At 38.3% G+C, this 17,039-nt stretch overlaps 1 protein-coding gene across 8 annotated transcripts in view; it reads left to right on the plus strand.

Moving 5' to 3' along the window:
• Positions 1-16,625, plus strand: part of MTIF2 (mitochondrial translational initiation factor 2) — a 30,600-nt gene extending 13,975 nt beyond the window's left edge. For 7 of the 8 annotated variants that reach the window (XM_039461684.2, XM_039461687.2, XM_074400006.1 and 4 more), the window contains 9 exons: positions 729-905; positions 3,768-3,907; positions 6,875-6,999; positions 8,781-8,985; positions 9,336-9,588; positions 9,925-10,065; positions 12,550-12,714; positions 15,876-16,016; positions 16,425-16,625. In XM_039461684.2, coding sequence (XP_039317618.2) covers positions 729-905; positions 3,768-3,907; positions 6,875-6,999; positions 8,781-8,985; positions 9,336-9,588; positions 9,925-10,065; positions 12,550-12,714; positions 15,876-16,016; positions 16,425-16,597 — 1,520 coding nt within the window. In that variant the 3' untranslated portion in view covers positions 16,598-16,625. The remainder of the gene's footprint in view (positions 1-728; positions 906-3,767; positions 3,908-6,874; positions 7,000-8,780; positions 8,986-9,335; positions 9,589-9,924; positions 10,066-12,549; positions 12,715-15,875; positions 16,017-16,424) is intronic. The other variant, XM_039461691.2, reaches the window with a different exon arrangement.
• The last annotated feature ends 414 nt before the right edge of the window (positions 16,626-17,039 follow it).

Raw genomic sequence — 17,039 nt, forward strand, 5'->3', positions numbered from 1 at the left:
TTAATTCTCGCTCATTCTTAGTTTGATTTAATAAATCTAAAATTTTTTATTAATTAATTACATTTATATACCCTCCTGTGCTAGGTTGCAATAATGTCGCTGATAATAATTAAAAAATAGTTCCATTTTCGAGCACCTAGCATATGTCCAGTACTGTGCTGAGCACCTTATAAGTTTTGTCTTTTTTATCTTGACAACAACATTCTAAGGTAGGTATTAATAGTTACATTTTCAAATAAAGAAAGTGATACTTCTTCGAGTTAAGTAAGTTGCCCACAGTATGTAGCCAGTAAGTAGCATAGCCAGGATTTAAACCCAAGGTCATTGGTCTCAAATCCTGAGCTACTGCTTACTAAATTGCCTTTGTGTGGCTCAGGGAGTTGTGCAGCTCTGATTTGCTAATGTAAGAGTGGCTGTCTGTACAACAATTGGTCTGCTTTCTCTGCAGAATAGATATATCAGTTGGTACATTTATGAAAGTAGTCATGTTCTGGAAATATGAGACTTTAGTTTGAAATTATTACATGGAAAAAAACCCATAAAAGTCTCATTGGTATTTTATCACTTTTCATTGTGAAATGATGATCTATATCTTTCAGATTAAGATTAATGGAAGGAATAAAATTATTTTAAAGAATTGATGGTTTTTTATAATGTCACATATATTCCTTGGTATTAAGGAAGTACATGTTTGAGTCCTTGATGTTCTTGAATTTCTCTTTCCACAGTGTCTCTGCCTTCTGGGGAAAAGATAACTTTTCTTGATACTCCAGGACATGCTGCTTTCTCAGCAATGAGAGCCAGAGGGGCTCAGGTCACTGACATTGTCATATTGGTTGTAGCTGCAGATGACGGGGTGATGAAACAAACTGTGGAATCCATTCAGCATGCCAAAGATGCTCAAGGTACTGTGTGGCTGACTTAATGGATCAGGAAGGAAGTTGCTTTTTTTTTTTTTTTTTTTAAGGATCTACCACAGGCGTCCCCAAATTACGGCCCACAGGCCCCATGCGGCCCCGTGAGGCCATTTATCCGGCCCCCTGCCGCACTTCAGGAAGGGGCATCTCTTTCATTGGTGGTCAGTGAGAGGAGCACAATATGTGGCGGCCCACCAATGGTCTGAGGGACAGTGAACTGGCCCCCTGTGTAAAAAGTTTGGGGATGCCTGATCTACCACATAAAGTCAAAGTTCTGGGGCCATTTACGTATAGCTTATTTAGTCTTCACTGCAGTCCCAGAGTTATTATACCTGTATTACAGATAAGCCTCAAAGATTGTTTTCCCATAGACTTAAAACTCATAGGAAGGGTATAGCAGGATTCAGCTTGAGACTTGTGACCATAGTACAGACCACAAGTACAATCTTTACTATGCCTTTTTTTTTCAACTCTTTTATCATGGAAGTTTTAAACAGATACAAAAGTAAGAAGAGAAAAATGAAATTCTATGTACCAATCACCTAAATTCATTAGGAGTTGCATAGTGGTTATATTGTTATTTCCTGTTCATTTATTATCTGGAATTCATCTCTAAAGAGAAACTTTCTCTTTTTCTGCTTTAAATAAGTTCTTACCTGATCAAAGGTATAAAATTGAAACTTTTGGAAAATCACTTAACCATCTTCTCCCATATTTTTCTTTTAAAAATTGTAATAATAAATACCTGCACATATACTTACACTTTCTGTACATTCATTCTTATTCTGAAATGACCATACACCTACCCTTGCTGAGAAAATGTACCCAATGAAGTGTGTCATATTGCCCCCAGATTTACTGGCAAGATTTTAAAAAGGTTGAGAATTACTGAACTGCTCCACTTCTTTCATTTTACAGAAATGAAAGCTAAGACTCAGACAGCAGCCAGAACTCTCCCTAATTATATACAATTATACAGCTAATTTTCAATATGTCTGCATTTGGAATTTGGATCTGCTAGCTTCCAGTGTTACTCTCTTTCCTTTTTAATTCCTCAAAACTGCCTTTGTGTGATATACTATGTATTTAATGGTTCTAGGGAATACATGACAAGAAGACAGGGATAAATTTACCAGGGATCCCATTACAAAGCAATTGGTTGAGATAGGATAAATTCATTATATCAGGCTTTGTACACCTCTTTTCTTGGTACCTGTTATGTTCCAGCTCATCAGCAAGGAATGTACTTTTTCTTTTCTTTTTTTTTTTTTTTTGAGACAGAGTTTTTTTCTTGTCACCCAGGCTGGAGTGCCATGGCGTGATCTCAGCTCATTGCAGTCTCTGCCTCCTGGGTTCAAGCAATTCTCCTGCCCAACCTCCTGAGTAGCTGGATTACAGGCATGTGACACCACACCTGGCTAATTTTATATTTTTAGATGGGGTTTCTTCATATTGGTCAGGCTGGTCTTGAACTTCTGACCTCAGGTGATCCGTCCGCCTGAGCCTCCCAAAGATGTGAGATTACAGGTGTGAGCCACTGTGCCTGGCCAGAATGTACTTTTTCATAATAGTAGGTCGTGGATTGCAAAACTTGTTTGTATCTTTTAAAATTTCTGTTCCTTTGATATCTCAGAAAATTGCAGAGATGATGAAATGCAGCCACAGAATTATCTCGTAGAATTCTGTGTGATTTCTCTAAAAAGAGGATATGTCTAGTGATAACAAGTAGATTAAAAGATTACTTGGTTCATTCATTAAGTAAACATTTATTGAGAACCTACCATGTGTTGGTCACTGAGCTAGGTGTATCAATAAATAATATAAATCCTAAAGGAAAATTTGTGATAATGGTATTTAGTTTCAACCTAGGATGAAATGTTGGGTTTTAACAATGAGTTAATAAACCCTGGAAAGAAGAGGCAAATGATATAACAGTATTGAATTAGAATCTTGTTATGATTTTTTTTATCTCCAGTGTACTTACTAATCTTGCTTTTAGGTTAAAGATAGACCTTTTTCTACCCAAAATACAGTTGACCCTTGGACATCATGGGTTTGAACTGTGTGGGTCCACTTAACACACCCTTTTTTCAATCAAGCATAGATAAAAAATACAGTATTCACAGAATTTGAGACTTTCTTACATGACTTTTTGTACACACGGTTCTGCAGGGCTGGCTGCAAGACTTGAGTATGCTGAGATTTTGGTATAGGCAGTGGTGGGGGTCCTGAAACTAATCTACTAGTATACCTAGGGATTAAAAAACAGTTTTTTTTTTTTGTTTTTTTTTTTTTGAGATCTGGCTCTGTCACCTAGGCTGGAGTGCAGTGGTGCGATGTCGGCTCACTGCAACCTCTGCCTTCACAGTTCAAACGATTCTCCTGCCTCAGCCTCACAAGTAGCTGGGATGACAGGCGCCACCATGCCTGGCTAATTTTTGTATTTTTAGTAGAGATGGGGTTTCTCCATGTTGGCCAGGCTGGTCTCAAACTCCTAATCTCAGGTGATCCACCTGCCTCAGCTTCCTGAAGTGGTAGGATTATAGGCATGGGCTACCACAGCTAGCCCAACTATATTGTTTTTTTGGTAAGCTCAGGTGTCTGTTATTCATTCAGAATCTGCTTATAATTATACTTTTAATATCTTGTATCTTGCATTTGGATTTCTCTACGTGTAGAGAGAAGAGCAGGGTGGTATGACTCTGAAATGGGTCTTTTTGGCCTTTTTGTTAGATAAAAACATCCGCTGAGTAAAGAGAAAGCCAGAAGAGAAAGTTGGTGTCTTTTACTATGAATACCTGGAATTGAAGCTATCATCATTTTCACTCTTTTTAACTCTGTTTCTTTCAGTTCCTATTGTCCTTGCCATAAATAAATGTGACAAAGCTGAGGCTGATCCTGAGAAAGTGAAAAAAGAACTACTGGCTTATGATTTGGTGTGTGAAGATTATGGAGGTGATATTCAGGCAGTGCCTGTCTCTGCACTTACGGTAAATATGGGGACCTCATATGAATATGCCTGGATGGGAATGCTGTACATAATGCACACAGTACATTACATCTAAAGAACATTTTGATGTACATATTTTGTTGTTTTCAACAAGTTTTCTGGGTACCAGGCAAAGATGGTATTATCTTGGTTTGGCATATTAGGAGTTAGGCTCAGAGAGGTCAGTCACCAGCTGATCAGTGTGGAGTCAACTCTTAATGGAATACATTTTTTATTATGAGATACTTAGGAAGAGAATAAGTGGTGAATGATGTAGGGATAGGGAAATAGTAGAATAAAGAGATGCGATCACAGCTCACTGCAGCCTTGACCTCCAAAGCTCAAGTTGTCCTCCCACCTCAGCGTTTTGAGTAGCTGGAGCTACAGGCAGGTGCCACCCCATGCCTAGCTAATTTTAACATTTTTTTTAATAGGGATAGGGTCTCACTATGTTGCTTTGGCTGGTCTTGAACACCTGGCCTCAAGCCGTCATCCCACCTCAGCCTCCCAAAGCCCTGGGATTATAAGTGTGAGCCACTATGCCTCAGCAAAGACTTTTAAGCAGAAATTAAATCCAGTTGTTAATAAAAAAGTGCTTGTATTTCATGCCTCTTACAAGTGGAAAACAGGCCTTACAACATTTAAGAGATTTAAACAAAAATTTTATGAATATCAAGATTAAATGTTTAGGTTGATTTTGTTATTGATTGACTGTATGTTTCTGTGGATTAAATTGCTATATGTTTTAAAATGTTATTTATGATGAATTTCATTTGCTTTAAAATTACCGATTATTCTTGCTTGAATATATAAACACCAACGGAACTCATTACTTGCCTCATGTCACCATTTTCCAGTTCTCTTATCCTATAGAGGTTGCTGCTAAGTAACTGTTTCGTTTTTGTCCACCTATACTACAAAGTTTGTTTATAAATAGCCTTTCTTCTTTCTTCTGATTATTCACTGAAGGGATGATGTGTTACTCTACCACCTTCCTCCAATTAAATCTCATTTTATCTTTACTTTTCCTAAATGTGTTACTTCCAGGATACCTAGAAATTATGCCTCCAAATGGTAAAACTGTGCATCTTTTTCTCTGAAATTTATAAAATGCTACCTTACTTTGTTATTTTCTGCACTATACCTCAATTGTTACTGCACTCTGAATGCCAAATGTTAAGTTTACTACAATAAGATTAAAATATTTGGCCAGGTGCAGTGACTCACGCTTACAATATTAGCACTTCGGGATGCTGAGGTGGTTGGCACCCTTGAGCCCAGGAGTTCAAGACCAGCTTGAGCCACGTGGTGAGACCTCATCTCTACGAAAACATGAAAATTAGCCTGGCTTGGTGGCAGGTGCCTGTAGTCCTAGCTTTAGGAGAGGCTGAGGTTGGAGGACCACTTGAACCAGGGAGGTGGAGGTTACAGTGAGTTGAGATGATGCCACTGCACCAAGTGAGACCTTGTCTTAAATTAATTAATTAATTAAAATATTTGAAGGGTTGACCACCTTTTCTGGCTAGATAACATCAGATGAGCAGGTAGATGTAAAACTGCTTAGGCAGATTTGGAGGCATGTCCGAGAGGATTCCAAGGGAATGGAGGAGATTGGAAGAGAGAAGCAGGGTGGTGAGATGAGGTCTTCTTTTCCAAGATATGTAAAGGATTACTTTATGCAAGGAAACAACTCCAGTTCTGCTTTTTGGAACAGCATTTTGTAAACTGGAATAAATACTAGGAATAAGTGGGTGGGTAAGCAAAGTATGTAGTCAATTCTTTTTTATTTTTTTAAGTTGTTTATTGTTTTATTTTTTTATTTTTTGAAACAAAGTCTTGCTCTGTCTCCCAGCCTGGAGTGCAGTGGTGCAATCTTGGCTCACACTGCAACCTCCACGTCCGGGTTCAAGCGATTTTCCTGCCTCAGCGTCCCAAATAGCTGGGATTACAGGCATGTGTCACCACCACACCCAGCTAATTTTTTGTATTTTCAGTGGAGACAGGCTTTCACCATGTTGGCCAGGCTGTCTTGAACTCCTAACCTCAAGTGATCTGCCTGTCTCAACCTCCCAAAGTGCTGGGATTACAGGGATGAGCCACAGTGCTTGGCCTTTGTTGTTTTATACTCGTTAACAACTGTGAGCAATCTCTTAGCTGATACAAGGAGTGGAAAAATTCCTTGCCTATCAGTTCCAGTTCCATCACCAGTTAATCAGCTGTGTGATCTTGGAGCCCTAGAGAACATAGTAAACACAGACCATGAAAGATAAAAGAATCACCTACTTCAGCTTTTTCATTTTACAGTTGAGATAAGGAGATTCAGGGAAATGAGGTGATTTTTTTTTTTTTAAGGCCACACAGCTGGGTGGTTACAAAGTACAGCTTAGAGCTTGAATCTCTAGTTAGTACTTTTTCTCCTCATTTATTTAATAAGGGTAGCTTGATTTACTTTATAGGATTCTTGAGTGGATCAAATGAAATAATAGATGTGCAATCTTGTTCAGTTGGATAGAACTTAAAAAAAGAAAGCAAGAGGAAGCAAACACAATTGTAGAGATAGATGGAGAAGAAAGAAAATGAATGAAGCATGTGTTTATGAAAGGGTTAGTAACAAGCACCACCAGTGGTCATCCTTTAAAAAAAGTAGCCACTTGTTCCGTACAAGATCTGTCTGTGGCTCAGGTTTTCTTGTTGATCCCTCCCTCCCTTCCATTCTTCCCATTATCTTTTTTCTTTTGTTTTCCCCTCCCTCCCTACCTTTTTTTTTTTTTAAATTGGATAATCATGCTTTTAATGCTTAACGGGAAAAGTGTAATATAACTTGCATAGATTATGTGACTTTCTGTCCTTGGCATTTCATTTATAGATAGTATTTATTAATGTGTATTAACAACATTTGTTATTGTTAAAGGGTGATTTATAGATAGTATTTATTAATGTGTATTAACAACATTTGTTATTGTTAAAGGGTGATAATCTGATGGCTTTGGCAGAAGCAACAATTGCTCTTGCAGAAATGTTAGAACTGAAAGCAGATCCAACTGGTCCAGTGGAAGGAACAGTAATAGAGTCTTTCACAGACAAAGGAAGAGGGTAGGACTCTTAAAATGCTTGCCTTTTTAATTTGTTTCGTGGTTTTTGTGACTTGATTATATATTATTTTTGTTGCATGTTATTATTAATTCATGAACAATATTTTCAAAGCATTTGTTTTAAAAAGTATATTATTGTTTGTACTAACACAAGAACACAAAAATGCAGTTATTATCAGTAGACCGTAACAACTATCTGTATACATCTAGTAGCCATATTTAGATGACATAAGTAGTTAAATTTGCTTGATTTTTTTTCCCCCGCACTGACTCAACTGAATTGGTAAAATCTTATAGATAACATAAATTAGAATGAAATACCAATAGTTGCGTTTTAGGGTTTGTAAATTCTTTATGACCTTGCCCATTAATATAATATGCAGAAAGGTCTTTGAAGTGGTGTTCTTGAATTTTCCTATGTAGCTGCAAGAGAGGTTTTCTCATTGCTTTATACTCTCTAACAACTGTGAGTAATTCCTTAGTAGATGGACAGTGGCATAGAAAGTGGGTTAAGATTCTGTCAGAACACTTTAAACTCTATACCTGTTAAACACTAGTATCTCCTTGTCCCTGTCCCAAGCCCTTGGCAACTACCTTTCTGTTTTCTATTGTTGTTGTTGCTGTTTTTGAGACGGAGTTTCACTTTTTTGCCCAGGCTGGAGTGAAGTGGCCTCCATCTTGGCTCACTGCAGCCTCCATCCCCCTGGGTTCAAGTGATTCTCTTGTCTCAGCCTCACAAGTAGCTGGGATTACACGCGTCTGCCACCATGCCTGGCTAATTTTTGTATTTTTAGTGGAGATGGGGTTTTGCCATGTTGGTCATGCCAGTATCAGACTCCTGACCTCTGTGATCCACCCACCTTGGCCTCCCAAAATGCTAGGATTACACGTGTGAGCCACCATGCCTGGCCCTGTTTTCTGTTTTTAATTTGTGCATACTTTACATACTTCATATGAGTGGAATCATGCAGTATGTATGCTTTGATAACTGGTTTGTTTCATTTTGCATAATGTTCTAGAGTTACATTCATGCTGTAGCCTGTGACAGAATTTCTTTTTTAAAAAATTTATTTTTTATTTTATTTTTTCTGAAATCGAGTCTCCCTCTGTCACCCAGGCTGGAGTGCAGTGGTGCGATCTCGCCCCACTGCAACCTCTGCCTCCCAAGTTCAAGCAATTCTCCTGTCTCAGCCTCTTGAGTAGCTGGGACTATAGGCACATGCCACCACACCTGGCTGCTTTTTGTATTTCTAGTAGCGATGGGGTTTTATGTTGGCCAGGCTGGTCTCGAACTCCTGACCTCAGGTAATCCACCTGCCTCAGCTTCCCAAAGTGTTGGGATTACAGGCATGAGCCACCACATACATCTGCCAATTTTCTTCTTTTTAAAGACTCTATAATATTCCTTTGTTTGTAAAATCTACATTTTCTTTGGAAGTAATGTCCATTTGTCTTGATGGACATTTGGGTTGCTTCCACCTCTTGGTATTGCAAATAAAATTTTTTTTAAAAGATCTTGATAGGCTGACTTTGAATTCATGGGCTCAAGTGATTCTCTTGCCTTAGCCTGCTGAATAGCTGGGATTGTGGGTATGCCACTGCACCCAGCTTTGAAATGTTTTTATAGTATGAAAAACTGCTTAAGAAGTTGAGAAGTGGTGGAATTAACCTTGTGTACACACATGTTTATATAATTTAAACTTCATAAAGATATCTTTGCTCTACTTAAAGTACAATTACATCTTGATTATGACATTAAAATATACTTTTATTTTGATTCAGTCCTGTTACTACAGCTATAATTCAAAGAGGAACTTTAAGAAAAGGCTCTGTTCTGGTTGCTGGAAAAAGTTGGGCAAAAGTTCGCTTAATGTTTGATGAAAATGGAAAAACAATTGATGAGGCCTATCCCAGCATGCCAGTGGGAATTACAGGCTGGAGAAACCTTCCTTCGGCAGGAGAAGAAATTCTTGAAGTCGAATCTGAGGTATATCAAGCTTAATTCCTATATATTAGATATAATATAATGATTTTAAATGTCAATTTACAGTGTTATACCAAATATGTGTTTTAATGTTAACAAATAATTTAGATTATAAGGGGTTGTGAGGGGGCAAGTTGTGCTATGTTAGCCTTAGACTATAGAATTTTGGTGGGGAATAAGATTTTTTAAATCATTTCAAAGCTCTCAAAATTTTACATGTTTCTTAAAACTTATAAAAGTAGTTGTTTCTTACGTGAGTTAAGCTAGTTTCCTAATGGGGGAAAACATAAAGGCTTTAATCTAGCAGTTACTGGTATCTATTTCATTAAATAATGCATTTTTCCCCTGTAAAGCAAAGGGCACGTGAAGTTGTTGACTGGAGGAAGTATGAACAAGAACAGGAGAAAAGTCAAGAGGATATGAAAATAATTGAAGAAAAGCGAAAGGAACACCAAGCAGCACATTGGAAAGCCCGTGAGAAGTATGGCAACATGCAGTGGAAGGAGAGAGCATATCGAAAGTATTTAGAAGGAAAAGGACAAACATTCTTAAGGCCAAAAGAGAAAATGGAAAGAGATTCAAATGTACTTCCTGTGATTATTAAAGGTATGTTTTTAAAGATTTTACTTTACAGTTCATTCTTTGAATATGTGTTTTTTTAATTCTCATGATTAGTTTGGCCCTTTACATTTACATGAAAATTATTTCAGTATTTTAGAAGAGATATTCTTAGTCAACATATTTCTTGCTGATTTTGTTGTAAATGTATGTTTGGCTGATTAATGCTATTAAGTCAAGTAAGTATTTGTAATGCTAAGCCTAAATAAAAGTGGATTTAGTGGTAAATGACATTCCTATCATGGCTTTAAATTATTGTCATTTTTATGTCTGCTGATGTCTAATTCTTAAGACCCAACAATTGTAAACTTTTTTTGTATTTAGGTGATGTTGATGGTTCTGTTGAGGCCATTTTGAACATCATAGATACCTATGATGCTTCACATGAATGTGAACTAGAATTAATACATTTTGGAGTGGGTGATATAAGTGCAAATGATGTTAACCTTGCTGAAACATTTTGTGGTAAGGATTCCATTTCTTCTTGTTAATCTCTGTTCTCCAAATAACACTGAACCATCTGCTTCTGTGTTGTTGCTTGGCTTGTCACACCTGACATTTACTCCCATCAGCATCATCCTTCCTGCCATAGTCCAGTCCCAGCTAGCAGTTGAAACGAATAGGATGTGCAGTATTGTGGCCATAGCTCCATTTGTTGTGGTTGTATTGCAATTTTGGGGAACTATTTCAAGACCTGGTCATGTTTCTCCTTTTTTTGTTTGTTTGTTTGTTTCTCTATCTTTTGTTTTTTTAAAGTACCATTACTGCCCCCTTTCCCTACTCCTCCTAGTTCTTTACCATCCCAAGGTTGATTCTCCTGTCTTTCATTAGACTTCTGAATGTTTCTAACACTGTAATCAGCCTATTTGGTTCTTTCCTTCATCTTTTACTTTTGGCTACCTATCTTTAGTAATTGATAACTTCAAACGTCATATCTTTTTAGAGCAAAAGGTCCTTTTAGCTTTACAGGCCTAGAAGGCAAGGAACTGTCTTTATTAGTTGAACTTATGATACACTAAAAGGGGGATTCATGACTGTTGCATGGTCGAACACCTAGTAAAACAACAACACTGTTGAGTGATGATCGAACACCTAGTAAAACAACAACACTGTTGAGTGATGATCGAACACCTAGTAAAACAACAACATTGTTGAGTGATTATGAATCATTTAGGAAAGATACTCTTTGAAATCCTGACTTGATTAGAGTTAAATGTCACCTCTAGTACTGAAAAGGATAGAAGTGACATCTAACTGATTGATTAAAAGTATTTGGTAGGCACTGACTGCCCTAGCACTATGCTGTAATGTAGACAGTGTATTGAATGACTTTTTCTTTTTTTGAGAGAGACTCACTCTGTCGCCCAGGCTGGAGTGCAGTGGCATGATCTCAGCTCACTGCAGCCTCTGCCTCTCAGGTTCAAGGGATTCTCCTGCGTCAGTCTCCGCCAAATAACTGGATTACAGGTGTGTGCCACCATGCCTGGCTAATTTTTTATTGGTAGAGACAGGGTTTCATTATGTTGGCCAGGCTGGTCTTGAATTCCTGACCTAGGTGGTCCATCTGCCTTGGCCTCCCAAGTACTTGGAGTATAGGCATGAGCCATTGCACCCGGCCAATTGAATGACTTCTTTTTTTTCTTAAGATGGAATTTTTCTTTTGTCACCCAGGCTGGAGTGCAATGGTGTGATTTTGGCTCACTGCCACCTATGCTTCCCAGGTTCAAGCAATTCTCCTGCCCCAGCCTCCCCAGTAGCTGGGATTATAGGCATCTGCCACCACACCTGGCTAACTTTTTTATTTTCAGTAGAGATGGGGTTTCATCATGTTAGCCAGGCTGGTCTCAAACTCCTGACCTCACTCAGGTGATCCGCCCACCTCGGCCTTCCAGAGTGCTGGAATTATAGATAGGTGTGAGCCACTATGCCTGACCTACCATTAAGAATGACTTCTTAATGATAGGACTTTCAAGGTCATTGTGTTTTTCTCTTGATTGAACTATTTGGATTAATTTTTTTTCATACATTTTGTTTAAGGCAAGAGTGTTTTGCTTTTTTTTTCCTCCCAGAGTATTTACAATTAAATACATTACTTGTTTTTCTGGTAAAATGGTCAGCTCCATGAAACTTGCTTCTTAAAAATAACTCTTGAACTTTACCAATTAAGTCACTATCTTTCCCTCCACCCCTGTAAGTCACAATTTTTTAGCATCTTTTGGCCATCTGAATACCTGAGTACAAACCACAGAAATGGTAGACAATAAGATTATAATTTAATAATATAATTGTTACTAGAATGAAGCATATTTCAGCCCTGGTCATTCTTGGTGTTCTTATTTCTCTGGTATAAAAATCAAATTTTGTTAGCGTACTGCCTTACACGTTCCTTATTACTTACTGTTCCTTAAATGGATTTAAAATTACAAAGATATTTTCTTTGTTAAGCCACAATATAATTTATAAAATTCTTTCATCAATTGGAAGATTTACTAGTTTTGGTGAGAAAAGTATCATAGACCTTATCTCCTCTAATTGCTTTTTTTTTTTTTTTTGATGGGGTTTTGCTCTTTTTGTCCAGGCTGGAGTGCAGTGGCGCCATCTTGGCTCACTGGAACCTCAGCCTCAGGTTCAAGTGATTCTCCTGCCTCAGCCTCCCAAGTAGCTAGAATTACAGGCGTCCACCACCACACCTGGCTAATTTTGTGTTGTTAGTAGAGACGGGTTTCACCACATTGGCCAGGCTGATTTCGAACTCCTGACCTCAGGTGATCCACCCACCTCGGCCTCCCAAAGTGCTGGGATTACAGGCGTGAGCCACTGTGCCTGGCCTGTAATTGCTATTTTAATTTAATTTAGAAAATAAAACAATTTAGATTCAAGTTTCTGCTTGAAACACAAATTATTATAATATAATCTTTATGCTACTTCATTGATATTTCTCTTTGCTAGGTGTTATATATGGCTTTAATGTGAATGCGGGCAATGTTATCCAACAGTCAGCTGCAAAAAAAGGAGTAAAAATTAAACTTCACAAAATAATTTACCATCTTGTTGAAGATTTGCAAGAAGAACTGAGCAGCAGATTACCCTGTGCTGTGGAAGAGCACCCAGTAGGTGAGTTATGACTGAATGTTACTTTTAAAAATTAGTATCTTAGTTGCTTTAAATAGCACTTGAAAGAGAAGTTTAGAGGAACTGTTTTCCATGTTGAAAGATATATCCTGTGTTCTAGAAAAAAATGACTACCATGAGAATCCACTGTAACTTCTTACGTAAACACCTGCCCTGTGTAACACATTGTGCCTATGCTTTGAGGATACAAAGGCAAATAAAGAATTAAGAACTTGCCCTCAAGTTTAGATAGGAACAAATAATTATAACAGATTATGTTATCATGGAAAGCATAAAGATTATGAACAATGTCATGGAAAGAGCTGTTGACTTTGTCGTGGGGCTGGCAGAGAAGTCTACCACAAGAGGAAAATTTACATTTAAATATCAAATATTAAATACAGCTGGTGTGGTGGCTCATGCTTGTAATCCCAGCACTTTGGGAGTCCAAGGCAGACGGATCACCAGGTCAGGAGTTTGAGACCAGCCTGACCAACATGGTGAAACCCCATCTCTACTAAAAATACAAAAATTAGCCAAGCATGGTAGCATGCACCTGTAATCCCAGCTGCTCAGGAGGCTGAGGCAGAATTGCTAGAAGCTGGGAGGTGAAGGTCATGCCACTGCACTCCAGCCTGGGCGACAGAGCGAGACTCCCATCTCAAACAAAAAGAAAAATACATATATAATATTTAAAAATATTGTTTTTGGCCGAGCATAGTGGCTCACGCCTATAATCCCAGCACTTTGGGGGGCCGAGGTGGGTGGATCACCAGGTCAAGAGATCAAAACACCCTGGTCAACATGGTGAAACCCCGTCTCTTAAAAAAAAAAAAATTGTGTTTAGTATATTGTGGCCAGAGTAAAGACCGAGTTTATTTAAAATTGGTTAAGTCACCTTATCTGTTCTTTTTTCCTCCCCATGAAGATATTTTTGTTAACTTTTAATTTTAATAATAGTTCTTTTTTTTTTTTCTTTTAAGACGGAGTTTTGCTCTTGTTGCCCAGGCTGGAGAGCAATGGCACAATCTCGACTCACTGCAGCCTCCGCCTCCTAGGTTCAAGTAATTCTCCTGCCTCCCAAAATAGCTGGGATTACAGGTGCCAACCATCACACCTGGCTAATTTTTGTATTTTTAGTAGAAACAATGTTTCACCATGTTGGCCAGGCTGGTCTTGAACTCCTGACCTTGGGTGATCTGCACACCTCAGCCTCCCAAAGTGCTGGGATTACAGGTGTGAGCCACTGTGCCTGGCCCGATAACAGTTTTAAATTTCCAGAAAAAATTGCAAGGGAAATACAAGGAATTCCTGTGTATCTTTTATTTAATTCACCAGGTGTTTACATTTTGTCCTATTTGCCTCATTTTTGTCCTGCTCCATATACACACGATTTTTTTTCCCTGGACCATTTGAGAATGTTTGAGATACTGTGCCCATTTTCCTCGAAATATGTACATCTGCTTAGCACAAGGATACTATCTTACAAAACCATAGAACTGAGCAAACTCAGGAAATTTAACATTTATTTATACAATGCTGTTATCTAATATACAGTCCATATTCACATTTTGTCCATTGTCCCAACAATATCCTTTTTTACCCTAGTCTAGGATCATGGATTATAATATATCCATGTTGTCATCTCTCTCTAGTTCCATTTAATCTGGAACAGTTCTTCAATTTTTGTCTTTGAGATGGAGTCTTACTCTGTCACCAGGCTGGAGTGCAGTGGTGCAATCTCGGCTCACTGCAACCTCTGCCTCCTGGGTTCAAGCCATTCTCCTGCCTTAGCCTCCCGATTAGCTGGGATTACAGACATGTGCTACCATGCCCAGCTATTTTTGTTTGCATTTTTAGTAGACACGAGGTTTCACCATGTTGGCCAGGATGGCCTCAGACTCCTGACCTCATGATCTGCCCTCCTTGGCCTCTCAAAGTGCTGGGATTACAGGTGTGAGCCACCATACCTGGCCAATTTTTTTCTTTTTTGACCTTGACATTTTGAAGCATATTGGCCAGCTATTTTATGGAATGTACCTTAATTTGGATTTGTCCAGTGTTTCCAGTGAGATTTGATTTTGCATTTTTGGCCTAAGTGACAGATTATTTTAGTTTTTTCTGACCTGTTCAACATGATTGTACAGACATTTTTATGTTCTTGTGCTAAGAGCAATTTGGAAAACCGAGTTATATGTGGGCTTCTAGGATTAAGCAAACACACCAGTCAGATAACACTAACAAACAGCACCCTAGAAATTTGGTTCATTTTAGTGTGTGTTACTTCATTATTGGAATATGTTTTAAGTCAGTGAAAAAAACAGACTCAGCTAGGCACGGTGGTCACACCTGTAATCTCAGCACTTTGGGAGGCCAAGGTGGAGGGATCACTTGAGGTTGGGAGTTTGAGACCAGCCTATCCAACACGGAGAAACCTTGTCTCTACTAAAAGTACAAATTAGCCAGGCATCGTAGCGCATGCCTGTAATCCCAGCTACTCAGGAGGCTGAGGCAGAATTGCTTGAACCCGGGAGACGAGGTTGCAGTGAGCCGAGATGGAGCCATTGCACTCCAGTCTGGGCAACAAGAAGGAAACTCCATCTGAGGGGGGCAGGGGGGCAGATAAACCAGACTCAAAATTATTACTCCTAAGTAGATATAAATTACTTATGGCAAGATGAAAAACGAGGCCAGGCACAGTGGCTCATGTGTGTCATCCCAGCACTTCCGGATGCTGAGGTAGGAACACCGCTTGAGGCCAAGAATTTAAGACTAGCCTCCAAAACAAAAAAGCTAAAAAAAAAATGAGTTGGGCATGGTGGCATACACCTGTAGTCTTAGCTATCCAGGAGGACTGCTTGAGCCCAGGAGCTTGAGGGTATATTGAGCTATGATTATGCCACTGCACTCCAGCCTGGATGACAGAGTGAGACTCCATCTCAGAAAAAAAAAAAAAGTATAGCTGAAGAGTTTCATGCCTTTGTATTCTTAATATTGGTGAGGAAAATAAAGTTGGAGTTAAAGAAACCCAGACTTTTTTCTATGCGTGAATTTGGATTTTGGTCATACCTTTAATCCTTACACTACAGAATGTCAGAAATTGCACATTTCTCAGACTCTTTAGTTTAGTTTTCTGCACATTAAATGTTTTCTTATTCCTAAAGGTGAAGCGTCTATACTAGCTATTTTCTCTGTAACAGAAGGGAAGAAAAAAGTTCCTGTGGCTGGCTGCAGAGTCCAAAAAGGACAGTTAGAAAAACAAAAAAATTTTAAATTAATCCGTAATGGACATGTAATTTGGAAGGGTAAGCAACATGAAAATCTCCTTCTATAATAGTATATCCAAAACCTGTTGACCATATAATCGTCTGAAATCTGTTCATCTTTCATGCCCATCTCAGCTCAGGCCATTTATTGCTATAACTCCTAACTTGTCTACAGTTGATGGGCTCCCTTTGCCTGAGATGTTTATGTTGGTTTTACCCATTCAAGTCCTGAGTATTATCCTGTCCTCAGAAAAAAGTTGGCATCTACCTTTGAAATAGATTTAAGATATTTGAGGGGGTTCCCCTGGTATTTAGTCCCATCATTTAACATGAGGGGACCATAAAATTAAGAATTTCAGAGTAATTTTCTGGTAACACCATACAATGTAATGTTTAGTAGGTACTTGTCATTTATTCAATATACTAACCTTAAATTATTTTTTTAAGGCTTATTAACCTCACTGAAACACCATAAAGATGACATTTCAATTGTCAAAACTGGAATGGATTGTGGTCTCAGTTTAGATGAAGAAAATATAGAATTGAAAGTAGGAGATATAATTGTTTGTTATGAAGAAAAGCACATTGAAGCCAAGACTTCTTGGGATCCAGGATTTTAAAGTTACATTAAAAATGTAAATAACTCAATGTGTTGCTTTATTGAAGGTAGAAATGTACTACTACTGGCCAAAAAGTATCTAAGTTGTTCTACATGTATTTATACACGGGAACAAATTGTCAAAAGTGTTACTGAAATAGGAAATCTTACTTAAGGACTTCTCCCACTAGAAATCCTTGAATGGAAAGACTGGCAATATAGTAAAAGGGAATTGTTAATTACTTACACATCACTGATTTCTTTAAAGAGTGTGCCTTAATAAGAGTGTTATCAAGTGAACCACCTCTCCCTGAATTGAGCTCCAAAGATACGATACCCAAATCCTGCTTGAAACCAAACTGTCTCAGTGTTACCAGTACAAATAAGTTACCATTGCATTATAGGGATCCATCCTGTATCAACAAACATTAAATTCCCGAGTTGTACAACAGACAGCAAGCCTT

This window comes from Saimiri boliviensis, chromosome 1 (genome assembly GCF_048565385.1).
Source record: "Saimiri boliviensis isolate mSaiBol1 chromosome 1, mSaiBol1.pri, whole genome shotgun sequence".
Lineage (NCBI taxonomy): Eukaryota > Metazoa > Chordata > Mammalia > Primates > Cebidae > Saimiri > Saimiri boliviensis.